The sequence below is a fragment of the Eretmochelys imbricata genome, chromosome 3, assembly GCF_965152235.1.
Source record: "Eretmochelys imbricata isolate rEreImb1 chromosome 3, rEreImb1.hap1, whole genome shotgun sequence".
NCBI lineage: Eukaryota > Metazoa > Chordata > Testudines > Cheloniidae > Eretmochelys > Eretmochelys imbricata.
This window is the reverse complement of record NC_135574.1, coordinates 150545229-150558775: the sequence shown is the minus strand read 5'-3', so window position 1 is coordinate 150558775 and position 13547 is coordinate 150545229. Positions and strand designations below refer to the sequence as shown.

The 13547-nt window shown below is 43.1% G+C and overlaps 1 protein-coding gene across 1 annotated transcript in view; it reads right to left on the bottom strand.

Annotated features, from left to right (window-relative positions):
- Window positions 1-13547, bottom strand: part of DNAH8 (dynein axonemal heavy chain 8) — a 591778-nt gene that overhangs the window by 398185 nt on the left and 180046 nt on the right. The window contains exons 24-26 of the mRNA XM_077812184.1: window positions 13007-13103; window positions 7859-8054; window positions 3411-3607 (exon numbers count right to left, since the gene is read on the bottom strand). Of these exons, the coding sequence (XP_077668310.1) occupies window positions 3411-3607; window positions 7859-8054; window positions 13007-13103 (490 nt within the window). The remainder of the gene's footprint in view (window positions 1-3410; window positions 3608-7858; window positions 8055-13006; window positions 13104-13547) is intronic.

Here is a 13547-nt window from a genome sequence, read left to right as displayed (position 1 = left end):
GCAAAAGGTTTCTGGGGAGGGTAGCCTTATTGCATCTTCCATGGTAGGACACCTTACCATGGCAGGCCAGTAGCACGTAGTCTGGAATCATTGCATAAGAAAACATGGCAGTGTGTGGTCCCGGTGTTTGCTGGCATTCAAGCAACATCCATTTTTTATCTCTCTGTGTTATCCTCAGGAGAGTGATATCATTCATGGTCACCTTGTTGAAATAGGGGAATTTTATTCGGGGGACGTTCAGAGATGTCCGCTCCTCCTGGGCTGTTCGCCTGTAGCTGGAAAGAAATCATCCCTGCTATTAGCCACACGGTGGGGGGAGGGGGGCAGGCGATCATCCCAGAGGATTGTGGGTGGGGGGGGTTAGTTGGGTTTGTGCTGCACATTAACCCGAAAACATCAGCCCCTCCTTTTAAATGGCCAATGTGTCTTTTTCAATTTTTTCCCTTTTTTTCCTCACACAGCTGCAAATGTTTCAACGTTGCAACTAGCATCTCCATCCCAGAGGCTAGCACAGATAAGGTGGCGAAAAAAAATGCACTTGCGATGAAATGTTCTCTGAGCTCATGCAGTCCACCCAACTGAAAGAGCCCAGTAGAATGCATGGAGGCAGACAATAGCAGAGTCCAGGAAAGCACAAAATGAACATGAGGACAGATGGCTGGAGCAACAGGAGAGGTGGCGGCAGCATGATGAAAGGAGGCAGGATGCAATGCTGAAGATACTGGAGGATCAAACTGATATGCTCCAGCGTATGGCTGAGGTGCAGGAAAGGCACAGACCGCCACTGCAGCCCATGTGTAATCAACTGCCCTGCTCCCCAAGTTCCATAGCCTCCTCACCCAGACGCCCAAGAATGCGGTGGGGAGGGGGGCCCTCCGGGCACCCAACCACTCCACCCCAGAGGACTGCCCAAGCAACAGAAGGCTGGCATTCAATAAGTTTTGAAGTGCAGTGTGGCCTTGTCCTTCCCTCCTCCCCCACCCCACCTCACCCCGTGCTCCCCTCCTCCCCCACCCCTCCCGGGCTACCTTGGCAGTTCTCCCCCCATTTGTGTGATGAATTAATAAAGAATGCATCAATTTGAAACAACAATGACTTTATTGCCTCTGCAAGCAGTGATCAAAGGCGGGAGAGGAGGGCGGTTGGCTTACAGGAAAGTAGAGTGAACCGAGGTGGCAGGTTTTCATCAAGAAGAAACAAACAGAACTGTCACACAGTAAACTGATTTTCAAAGCTTCTCTGATGCACAGCGTGCCCTGCTGTGCTCTTCTAACTGCCCTGGTGTCTGGCTGCGTGTAGTCAGCAGCCAGGCGATTTGCTTCAACTTCCCACCCCGCCATAAATGTCTCCCCCTTACTCTCACAGGTATTGTGGAGCGCACAGCAAGCAGTAATAACAATGGGAATATTGGCTTCGCTGAGATCTACCCGAGTCAGTAAACTGCACCAGCGTGCTTTTAAACATCCAAATGCATATTCAACTACCGTTCTGCACTTGCTCAGCCTATAGTTGAACAGCTCCTGACTACTGTCCAGGCTCCCTGTGTATGGCTTCATAAGCCATGGGAGCAAGGGGTCGGCTGGGTCCCCAAGGATGACTATAGGCATTTCAACATCCCCAACGGTTATTTTCTGGTCTGGGAATAAAGTCCCTTCCTGCAGCTTTTGAAACAGACCAGAGTTCCTGAAGATGCGAGCGTCATGTACCTTTCCCGGCCATCCCACATTGATGTTGGTGAAACATCCCTTGTGATCCATCAGTGCTTGCAGCACTATTGAAAAGTACCCCTTTCAGTTTATGTACTGGCTGCCTTGGTGGTCTGGTCCCAAGATAGGGATATGCATTCCATCTATCACCCCACCACAGTTAGGGAATCCTGTAGCAGCAAAGCCATCCACTGTGACCTGCACATTTCCCACAGTCACTACTCTTGCTAGCAGCAGCTCAGTGATTGTGTTGGCTACTTGGATCACAGCAGCCCCCACAACAGATTTGCCCAGTCCAAATTGATTCCCGACTGACTGGTAGCTGTCTGGCATTGCAAGCTTCCAGAGGGCTATCGCCACTCACCTGTGAACTGTGAGGGCTGCTCTCAGCTTGGTATTATTGTGCTTCAGAGCAGGGGAAAGCAAGTCACAAAGTTCCATGAAAGTGCCCTTATGCATGCGAAAGTTTCGCAGCCACTGGGAATCATCCCAGACCTGCAACACTATCTGGTCCCACCAGTCTGTGCTTGTTTCACGGGCCCAGAATAGGTGTTCCACAGCATGAGCCTGCCCCATTGCCATCAGGATGGCCAAATTGCCAGGGGTGGAGTGGGGGCGGGGCCTGGAGGTAGGGAGGGGAATCGAGCACTCACGGGGAAGAGGGGAAGTTGCCGCCTATGGCTGGAACCCAAGCTTTGGGACCCTGCAAAGGGGGAGGGTCCCAGAGCCTAGGCTCCAGCCTGAGCCTGAACGTCTATACCGCAATTTTACAAGTCTGCAGCCCAAACCTTGTGAGCCCGAGTCAGCTGACACAAGCCAGTCGTGGGTGGGTTTAATCACAGTGTAAATATACCCTAATTCACCTCACTTGTGGGGTGCTCCTGCTTAGGAAAAATACAGTATATATAGTTTACTCCTGTTGCTGTAAGGTCATAGTGATTTCTTTCAGCTGTTATTCAATTTATTTCCACATCCTTTTCCTCCAATCTTCTTCAGTTGTCTTCTTATTTTAGAAGATGAAGAGACTTATAGAGAAGTGGTTCTCAACCTTTCCAGACTACTATATCCCTTTCAGGAGTCTGATTTGTCTTGTGTACCCCAAGTTTCACCTCACTTAAAAACTACTTCCTTACAAAATCAGACATAAAATTACAAAAGTGTCAAAAAACATTATTACTGAAAAATTGTTTACTTTCTCATTTTTGCCATATAATTATAAAATAAACCAACTGGAATACAAATATTTTACTTACATTTCAGTGTGATATTAAGCCTGTTTTTCACTTGTGAGCCTTGTCATTCGGCGGCCGGATAGCAGTGGTATGGTATTGCCCCCCTTATTTCTACGCTGCTGCGGACAGCGGCACTGCATTCAGAACTGGACAACCAGAAAGCAGTGGTTGCTGGCTGGGGCGTTCAAGTTGTTTGTGGCAAGGGAGCACTATTATTTTAATCCTGCTTCCTTTCCACCCCATAATACCCACTTCAACCCGCTCCCGCCTTGTTTGTTGAATTTTTATCCTGCTCCTGGTATTATGGCAGTGGGTCCTGTGGTACCTGTGGGATCCCTGTCCCACTGCACGGCTCTAGAACCTGTTGTAAAACTAGGCAAAAATCTCAATGAGTTGACATGCCCCCTCGAAGACCTTTGTGTACCCCTGTTATAGATGATACTCCTCTAGAAATGCTCATCAATAAATTTACCTGAACTTTAGCATCTCTGTCTTCTGTCCACAGAACCTTATATTTCTGAAAGTCTTGCAGTGCTTCACTAGCTGCTTTTCTTACAGAATTTACAGACGAGGAGAGGAGCACAACTAATTTAGAAATATCTTTGTGTTCTGCAACACCTGGATAAAAATTTCTTAGCTTTCTTACAGGAATGCTGTCATCGAGTACTTCTGTAAAATAAACAATTTACATAAAAGTTAACAAACCATTAAAATCCCCCTTCAGATTTCCAAAAACATAAAACTAGAATCATCTCCCAATATACTTTTAACAAAACAGAAGACAAAAGAGTTAAACCAAAAATTGTGGAAGTGTCAAAACCTGTAACCTGTACTTCATTACTGCTTGGGTTGTTGCATCCCATTCCCCTCTCCTCTATCTATATATTGCCCATTTGCATTTTAAATTTTCAGGGACTCTGTCTTCATTCTTCTTGTAGAGTGGACACCTAGCACAGGTTTGATGTTACTTTATGTAAAGTGATATTTATTAGGTTTGTTAAAACCATATATTTCAAATATTTAACCATACAAGTTCTCTCAAACAATATAAGGTATTTTATCTCTTATATGCGACACCCTTGTTATTCCATGAAAGACTCTTTTCTAAGCAGACATCCAATTGAGTCAAAATATGTAGTTTAAGGATCCGTAAATGTCACTTGTCGCCCAAGAGAAACATTTTAACTTCAATTTCTACATGTGAGAGGTTAGTACATATAAGTCCATTAGGGATGTCAAATGATTTAAAAAAAGAATTACAATTAATTGTGAGATTAAAAAAATAGTAGTGATAAATTGCAGTTTTAATTGCACTGAAACAATAATAGAATACCAATTTAAATTTATTATAAATATTTTGGATGCTTTTCTACCTTTTCAAATATATTGATTTCAGAATACGTGTACAGTGCTCACTTTATGTTATTTTTTATTATAAATATTTGCACTGTAAAAAAGATAAAGAAAAGAACAGTATTTTTCAATTCACTTCATACAAGTACTGTAGTGCAATCTCTTTATCGTGAAAGTGCAACTTACAAATGTAGGGCTTTTTTACATAACCTTAGTCAAAAAACAAAACAATGTAAAATTTAGAGCCTGCAAGTCGAAGCATGAAGGGGCATATGAATGTTTAGCATGTCTGGCACATAAATACCTTGCAACGCCCGCTACAACAGTGCCATGCGAATGCATGTTCTCACTTTCAGGTGACATTATAATTAAGAAGCGGGCAGCATTATCTCCCACAGATGTAAACAAACTTGTTTGTCTTAGCAATTGGCTGAATAAAGGGGAGGACTGAATGGACAAGTAGGCTCTAAAGTTTTACATTGTTTTGTATTTGAGTGCAATTATGTAAAAAATAATAATTCTACATTTGTAAGATATTTCATGATAAAAAGAGATTACACTACAGTACAAATATTTGTAATCAAAAACAATAAGATAAAGTGAGCACTATACACTTTTGTATTCTGTATTATAATTGAAATCAATATATTTGAAAATGTCAAAAAAGTCCAAAAATATTTATAATAAATTTAAATTGGCATTTTATTATTATTTAAGAGTACAATTAAAAATGTGATTAATCACAACTATTTTTTAATCTAGTTAATTTGTTTTGTGTTAATCACATGGATTAACTCCGATTAATCTGCAGCCCTAATTTACATACAATTCAACACATTTTTAAAAGTGTGATTCCCAGTATTTTTGTTGACAATTATTTTTATGCTATTTTCTCACATTTTCTTTAAAAGAGTCAAAAATATTTTCAGAAAGTAATCAGGACTGGCCTTAGGGAAAATAGCACCCTGGGCAAACTTGTATTTTGCCGCCTCTGGCGCCAGCTGCCTTCCCAGGCTCCCTACCCCAACCCCATCACCCCTGCCCCCACTGCCTCTCCCCCCACCCCTCACTGCCCCAAACTCCCTTCTATGACCTCACACTTCAGGCCCACCCTGCTTCTTGCCTCTTAACCACAGCACCGCCCCTGCCCACATTGCCCACACATAGGGCCGGTCTTGCTTTGCAGTGATTCACATCTGGATGCCATGGTGATGGGCATCATAGGAAACCCCACAGAAGTCATTTTGACTCCCCCAGCAAGTGTTACAGGAATTCCCTCATTTGGTCATTGAGCAAGACAGCCAAGACAATATAGTAGGCAGTCTTCCGCATTCTCACAGAGTGAGCGGGCTCTGGGGCAGAGTCGTATCTCTTCTGCACCTCCCAAACTCTCCCACTCAGCACAGCATCCAGCTCCTCTGCCAGAGCCCCAGAGGGTTGGCAGCCCAAGGGGAGGCGCAGTCACAGAAGGGCACCAGAAGGCTGGTGTTGGCAGAGTAGCATGGTGACCTGAGAGTCCCAGAAAGGGTGGAGGGAACCGGAGCTGCACAGATGGAATCACAATGTTGTGGTGACATGGGGGCTCCAGAAGGGCAGATCTCTCCCCACCCCAATACTGAGCATCCACAATATTGAAGTGCCCCTCCTCAGCCCAGGGAAGGTGGCTTATTGTGGGAGGGAGAGGTTAAAATGCTCCAGTCCACTGAAGGTAGCTAGGGTGGATGGTGATGGCGGAAGGTTGGCTCCTGAAATATCCCCAACCACCTGCACTAATACCTCCCTTTGGGATGAGTAAGAAAACGGGGGAGTCCATGACAGCTGGGGAGCATGGGGAACTGTGAGGTCAGAGTGTGGCATGCAAGAGGGGAACCTTGAAGATGTGAGGGACCCCCTGAAAACTGGGGAGAATGGGGCGAGGAGGGGCTGAGAACTGGGAGGCTGGGATTGGTGGGGCAGAAGAAGGTGCCTCCTGGGAGATGTGTGGGCATGGAGGGGTGCTGGGAGCTAGGGGCACAGGGAGGGGTACCCCAGGCTCTTGGGGCACGGGGGAGAGCCCTGGGAGCTGGGAGGGCTGGGACCATCGAGGCACAGGGAAGGCCCCTGGAAGCTGGGGGGCGGGGGAGGGGCTGGGAGCTGGGGGCACATGGAGGTGTTCCCTGAGAGCTGGGGGGGGGCTAGGAGCTGGGAGCACAGGGAAGGGGCCCTCAGGAGATGGAAGGGCTTGTAGATGGGGGCATAGAGAGGGGGTCCCCTGGGAGCTGTGGGGGGCTGGAACCTGGGACACGGGGTCAGGACCCCCTAAGACTTACTGATCTCTCTGCCCTGCAGTTTTAATTCCCAGTCTCTTCCCTTCCCATCCCAACCTGGAAGAGGCTGGCAACTTCCAGCTCCCATTGGCTGGCCGAGACACCCCACTCACCTTCCATTGGACTGGGACAATCTGGGGGAAGGACGCGGGGAAGAGCCTGGCTCGCAGTCACAGAGTGTGGAGGCACGACTTGGAGCCAGGCTGGGAAACCACATGGAGCAGTGAGCAGGTGACCTTCGCTCAAGAGCAGGGAAGTGTACGCAACGCTCCTGCGATGCCAGGCTGCACCCCACAGGCAGCAAGGGGAAGCCCAAGCCCCTGGCCTATGCACCACGGTGCCCCCTGACTACAGAGCCCTGGGTGGGTGCCCACATTGCCCTGCCCTAAGGCCAGCCCTGCCAGTATTGCTCTATGCATCTCTACATTCTCTCATATCATGGCATATTAATTGAACTCTAAAAATTCTGTGCAACATATGCCCCTCGTGATTTAAATGACAATCTAGTCACCTATCTTAGTTACTTATATTGCCACCATCACCTCAGCATCCAAGCATCCTACAATCTTTAATGTATTTATCCTTACTACACTCCTGTGAGTTACAGAAGTACTGCTGTCCTGAATTTACAGATGCAGAATTGAAGCACAGACAGAAAGCTTGTGGTGGAGCAGGTTACTGAACCCCGGTCTCATAAATCCTACCCAGTGCCCTAACCACTCTAGCATCCTTCCTCTCTCTTAATAATGCTGGTAATAGGACAATTCTGCATATGTCCACTTTAGGAATACAGATAATAATGAAATCTTTCAATTGTAATGTTAGTGAATCCTGAATCCTAACAACAGCACTGCCTCTCTTTCCCATGTTAACGACCCAGTGAACGAAGTTTGCACAACTCTTTATTTTATCTAATAACATGATGTACTACATTCTTCAGTAGTAAGAAAGTGGGAGCAGTACATAAAGGTACCACTAACGAGTTTATGTTGCTTGAAGTTAAAGGGGAAACCTATACTGTGACAATATTTACATAATGCAGTAGTTTATCTGATTATTATGTAGTTTACTATTACTTTCATGAGTATGAAATACGCACTTCTGTTAAATACAACTGACTAAATTAAAGTAAAAATAGCTAAGATAATCCAAAAGAATACACACTAGGTCCCTTTCAAACCAAATGAGAATAATCATGAAATATTCAGAAGCAAAGACATTTTATTAGAAGAAAAAAGTTAAAGTAAGCAAAAAACCTTACTTTCTTCTTTTTTGGCTGTTTTCCCTGCTACCACACTGGGTGATGAGGAGACAACAGGTACATTTCTGTTCAGTAATATACTAGATTTTTGTAAGTGTTGCTGTCCCCAGTGTGCGACTCCACGACTTACTTCCAGTGTTAATTGGATCATGCGATTGATGGCTTGCTGTATATCATCTAAACTAGGAACCATTACCTGCACAAAATATAAAAAATGTTGTTTAAATAAATGCACCATAACCTAATTTTCCAAGGGCTACATTGAGCCTTTTGTTATAGTCCTTGCTAAGGGTGCTGCATAGCTGTGCCACCCCAGTAGGAGTTCAAAATAATTGTGACTCAGAAGCACCCCTCTGAATCACAATTGTCCAGAGCTCTGTTTTACTCAAGGATGGATATGTGCGACATTGCCCCATTGCCAGCCACAGAATATTACCTTTCTTGTGTCCAACTACTCAATGCCATTGCTTGTGCTGACCCTTCCCCCCAAAATTAAAGGATTGCACCTCCTGCCCAAGAATATTTCTGAAGTTGGGTGACGTCTCCAGCTAACTATTCTGTCTGAGGAAGCTCATCCCCCCAACCAGTGTGAGATCTGTCAGACCTTAACACCTATGGATTGCAAGGATTGACAGGCTAGACTTCAGATCCTTCTAATTCAGGAGAAGCCATGAGAGAAGCTGAATTATCCAAGGTTCCTGACTGGAATCCTTGAAGGAGCTGACAAAGACAGATACAGGTTCAAAAACCTTCACTTCTGGATTTGCAAAGCTGACCTCAACTTCCTCAGCATCATTACCAGGACCAAGACTGCCTTAAATATAAAGAAAAGGTGTACCTTTTCTTTTTGCGAATACAGACTAACACGGCTGCTACTCTGAAACCTATAAATATAAAGGGAAGGGTAACCACCTTTCTGTATATAGTGCTATAAAATCCCTCCTGGCCAGAGGCAAAATCCTTTCACCTGTAAAGGGTTAAAAAGCTAAGGTAACCTCGCTGGCACCTGACCCAAAATGACCAATGAGGAAACAAGATACTTTCAAATCTGAAGGGGGAAAAAAGTTTTGGTCTGTCTGAGTGATACCTTTGCCGGGAACAGATCAAGGATGCAAGCCTTCCAACTCCTGTAAAGTCAGTAAGTAATCTAGCTAGAAAATGCGTTAGATTTCCTTTTGTTTTTTGACTTGTAAAATTCGCTGTGTTGGAGGGAATGTGTATTCCTGTTTTTGTGTCTTTTTGTAATTTAAGGTTTTGCCTAGAGGGATTCTCTATGTTTTGAATCTGATTACCCTGTAAAGTATTTACCATCCTGATTTTACAGAGGTGATTCTTTTACCTTTTCTTTAAATAAAATTCTTCTTTTAAGAACCTGATTGATTTTTCATTGTTCTTAAGATCCAACGGTTTGGGTCTGTGTTCACCTGTACCAATTGGTGAGGATATCATTATCAAGCCTTCCCCAGGAGAGGAGGTGTAGGGCTTGGGGGGATATTTTGGGGAAGACTTCTCTAAGTAGTCTCTTTCCCTGTTCTTTGTTTAAATCACTTGGTGGTGGCAGCATATTGTTCAAGGACAAGGCAAAGTTTGTACCTTGGGGAAGTTTTTAACCTAAGCTGGTAAGAATAAGCTTAGGGGATCTTTCATGCGGGTCCCCACATCTGTACCCTAGAGTTCAGAGTGGGGAAGGAACCTTGACAAAGACCATTTCTGAAAATGTCCTGTAGTGTAGTGTCACAATTGTAGTGTCACAATGCAATAATCATATGATTATGATTTAGGCATATTCATGTTTTTGGTCACAGATTAGATTAAATTTCTTTTTAAAGACGCAGATTTTTCTCCTCCTCCTCCCCTCCCCACCATAGTGTCACTATGAGGCAGAGTTAAGGTAATCTGGGTGCCCTAAATGTGCATTTCCATATCTCAGTATGTTTGCATTTCTTTTAAATTTAATATTTATTAAATTTGTTGGATTCATAAAGAGGTTACTTAAATTGCAGTAAATGAAGGTTATTTACTAATACCTGGAGTTCTTCACAATTACTCTGCACATTCACACTTACGGGTTACGTGCTGTCCACTGCAGGCTAATGGTAGAACCGTCTGCAAGCAGCACCCATTAGAGCACACATATGCCCCCTCCTGTCTCTCTCCTCAGTGTACCTTAACGTTCTGAGGGTGAGTCTATATAGGGGTTCTGCAATGTTTTCTGCCTCAGTTCATTCCACTGCCAACATAGAGAAACCATTATATAACTCTAAGAAAGAGGGGAAGGTGGGAGGGAAGGGTGAATATGCAGAGTCATCTAGAAGAATATTAGTTACAAGTAAGTAACCTTCATTTCTTCTTTGAGTGGCTCCACATATTCCCACTTGTGAGTAGTATGGCAAGCAGTGCTGAAAACTCAGGATGTAGAAAGAGTCCTAATTAAATAAAGTTTGAAGCATCATCAAATCTAAATCTGCTCTTGAAGGCAAATCCAAAGCATAATATTTATTAAAGATATGGACTGACTTCCAAGGAGCAGATTTACAGATTTCTTCAATAGGAACATGTTTAAGGCAAGCAAAAGACACTGTCACTGCCCTAGTACAATGAAACCTTACAACAGTGCCACAGGGACTACTGCTCACTCATAGCATTAAATGATACATTGTTTAACACTCCTGGAAAAAGTCTGGGCAGAAATACTAAGAATCATAAAGGTCATAGTGTAAGAAACAAATAACCAAAATGACTTCCTAAAACTGGTAGTTCTATTGAAATAATATGCTAAAACTACCAGTGGTCTTGTATTTATCGGTAATCTGAGTGAGCTTCCCATCCTTGAATGGAGGCATCTGTCACTAGATTCTTGGTAGACAGAAGCCAGGAGAAGTGAACCCGTTTTCCACTTGATGTGGGTCTTTCTACCAGTCTAATAAGAAGATAACTTCATTTGCAAAGGTCACGTGCATGTCCATGTGATTCTTTCTGGGAAAATACACTGATTTTTAACTACCCCTGTATGGAACATAGGTGAAGTCTAGCAAACTGCGTCATGTATGTTCAGAAGACCATGTGCCCCAGAAGCCTGAGGCACATCCTTATTGATGTTTTGATGAGCCTGTAATTGGGTAATGAAGTCCACTATAGTCTGGAATCTTTACCATGGGAAATACACTTTTGCTGAATTTGAATCCAGCAGCATCCCTATGTATTCTATGATAAGGGTTATAGTGAACGGGGGCCTTGTTTATTCTGAACCCCAGTGAGAACAGACTGAAGAATGTTTGAACTGTGCTACTTGATGAGGTGATTTCTCTCTGATCAACCAGTCATTGAGACATGGGTAAATTTGTGTGCCGCGCCTTCTTAAATGTGTTGCCACCACTGCAAGGCCCTTAGTGAACCTGCACTGGTAGTAAGTCTTTCCTACTAGGAATCACATGTACTTCCTGTGAGCCAGCTGTATAGACAGACACAAGTCAGAATCTTGGAATCAACGGACACTGCTGGCCAAAAGAATCTGAACTCAGGTGCATTGGGCGCATGCACACCAACAGTGAAATATATATAGCCAAGCACTTGAAGAAGGTGGTCAAGATTTAAAACATGGGGACTTAGCTTCTGCCATGAGGCTGAAAGGTCTTGGTGTTGAGAAGGCCCTGGCCCTAACTAAAACCTAATAAAAATGTGTGGGTTTTGGCTATATAAAAGTAAAACAATAAGCATAACTAGTAATAAAGACCTAACTACTACACAAAACACTGAATCTATAATAAAGGATTGTGGGGAAGCAGGTGGACATATCCTAAGTTCCGTCTCAGCTGCCATGGGTGATAAAAAAAAAAAGAAGTGAGGGACAATATATAGGGTGCAGGTGCAACCCCAGTGGACGCCGCTGATCAAAAAAACCACAATCTCATGTTCATGGAGCACACATGCACCTTGAAGTAAGATCCATGTGCAAAAAAAAAAATCTCAAAGAACAACATTTGGTTTGGGGATAATTACAACATCCCTGTAATGTATTTAACTCCATCTCAACACAGTTTTGTCAGAAAATGTAAATTTTTGGTTTTAATTACAGTTTTCATATATTAACACTACATAAGAAATTCAAAGAATACTACCATGTGACATTTCTAGAGATTTTAAGATAAGTAGTATCAATCTCAAATCACGTTTTAAATATATAATTTTCATGGCTAGATTCACCAGTATGCTCCAGCTGCTTTATGCCACTCTAGAGTAGCATAAAACAGCCTGAACATATTTGTCCAGTTATGCAGGATTTAAAGCCACTTTCTTTAGCCAGATCACTGCAAAGCAGCTAGAGAGTATACCCCTTCCCTCCTTTACTCCAAATTTCCCCTACCTGTTGCACCTCCTTAAACTTCCCTATATATTCATACTCCAGTCTCCACCTTCCTCATGAATCTCTAAAAAAACTCACATGCACACACCCTAGTTTGCGACTCCCATCTACCTTCCCTGTTAAATAGATCTGGTGAAATGGATTACTTTTGAAAATAAGTATTTAATATTAATGGCAATTTTTGGCATTAATTTTCATAACAAAGTTTATCTGTCAGCACAGGCTGGAGCATAAAAACTTCAGAGAAACCTACGAAGAATTTCTCTTTTTCCAAATGATCACCATTTTCCATTGTTCGTAATACAAGTGAGGTGATGTGCCTTTAAAGATGGTGGCCATGACAAAAACACCACAACAACAAAAACTATCAACACAATCACATAACCACACCAAGGGCTAAAGTCATAAAACAGCCAAAGAGTCAATATAAAAAAGAACCAATCTAACATTTCAAAAACCAAAAATAAGGGAGAAATTAACAGCCAACTACAATAATCAAAAAGAACAGAAATGAACAAATAGGAAATATAGTTGCTGACAAATACTACAACACTCTATAAATGGTCCTGATGCCTGCAGCTAGCCACTGTAAGAGGGAACTGAGGATGTCGGGGTGTGAACACATTTTACCAAGGGGACACCTGCCTTGCCCCAGCAGTCACTGTTCTTTTAGATGGTTTCAAGGTCACCACAGGTATCACACATCTCACAAGTAGGGATATGGAAATGTAATTCTTAGATAACATCTTCTTATTTTGCTAAATATAATATCACATAGTGCTTACCACATTAGGAATAGCAAGATGCACTTCAGCTTTTAGGAAAGAAACAACTTCTTCAGATTTGCTTGCCTGAGCAAAAAAAGCTGTTCGTCCAAAGGTGCTGGTGCCGAAAATAAAATTGAAATACATTATATATACTTCACCATAAAACTTTTTAATTATCATGCCATCATCATTTGAGTTACTATAAAAGGAAATTACTTCCCTTGAAATTTGGCATCTCTGAAATCACTTTGGAGAATTCTCACCCCAGGATCTGTAACACAGGACAGACAGAATGCCCCTAGTTCTAAAAGTTTTTAATGTCTAAGGGTAGTGGTAGCAGCCAAGAGCACCACCATCCCCACCAAAGATAGCCACATGTCACCCTGGACCTAGACACTGCCCTTAGAGCCTTCCAGTCAGTACTTGTTTAAGTGTGACAGAAGGCTCTCCAAAAATAATGAAATCTGCTCACCAAGCATTTCAATCAGGTCCTTCAATAGGGTGGAAAGTGAAATTTCCAGGATGATAAACCATTACAAAATGATCAACACATGATTAA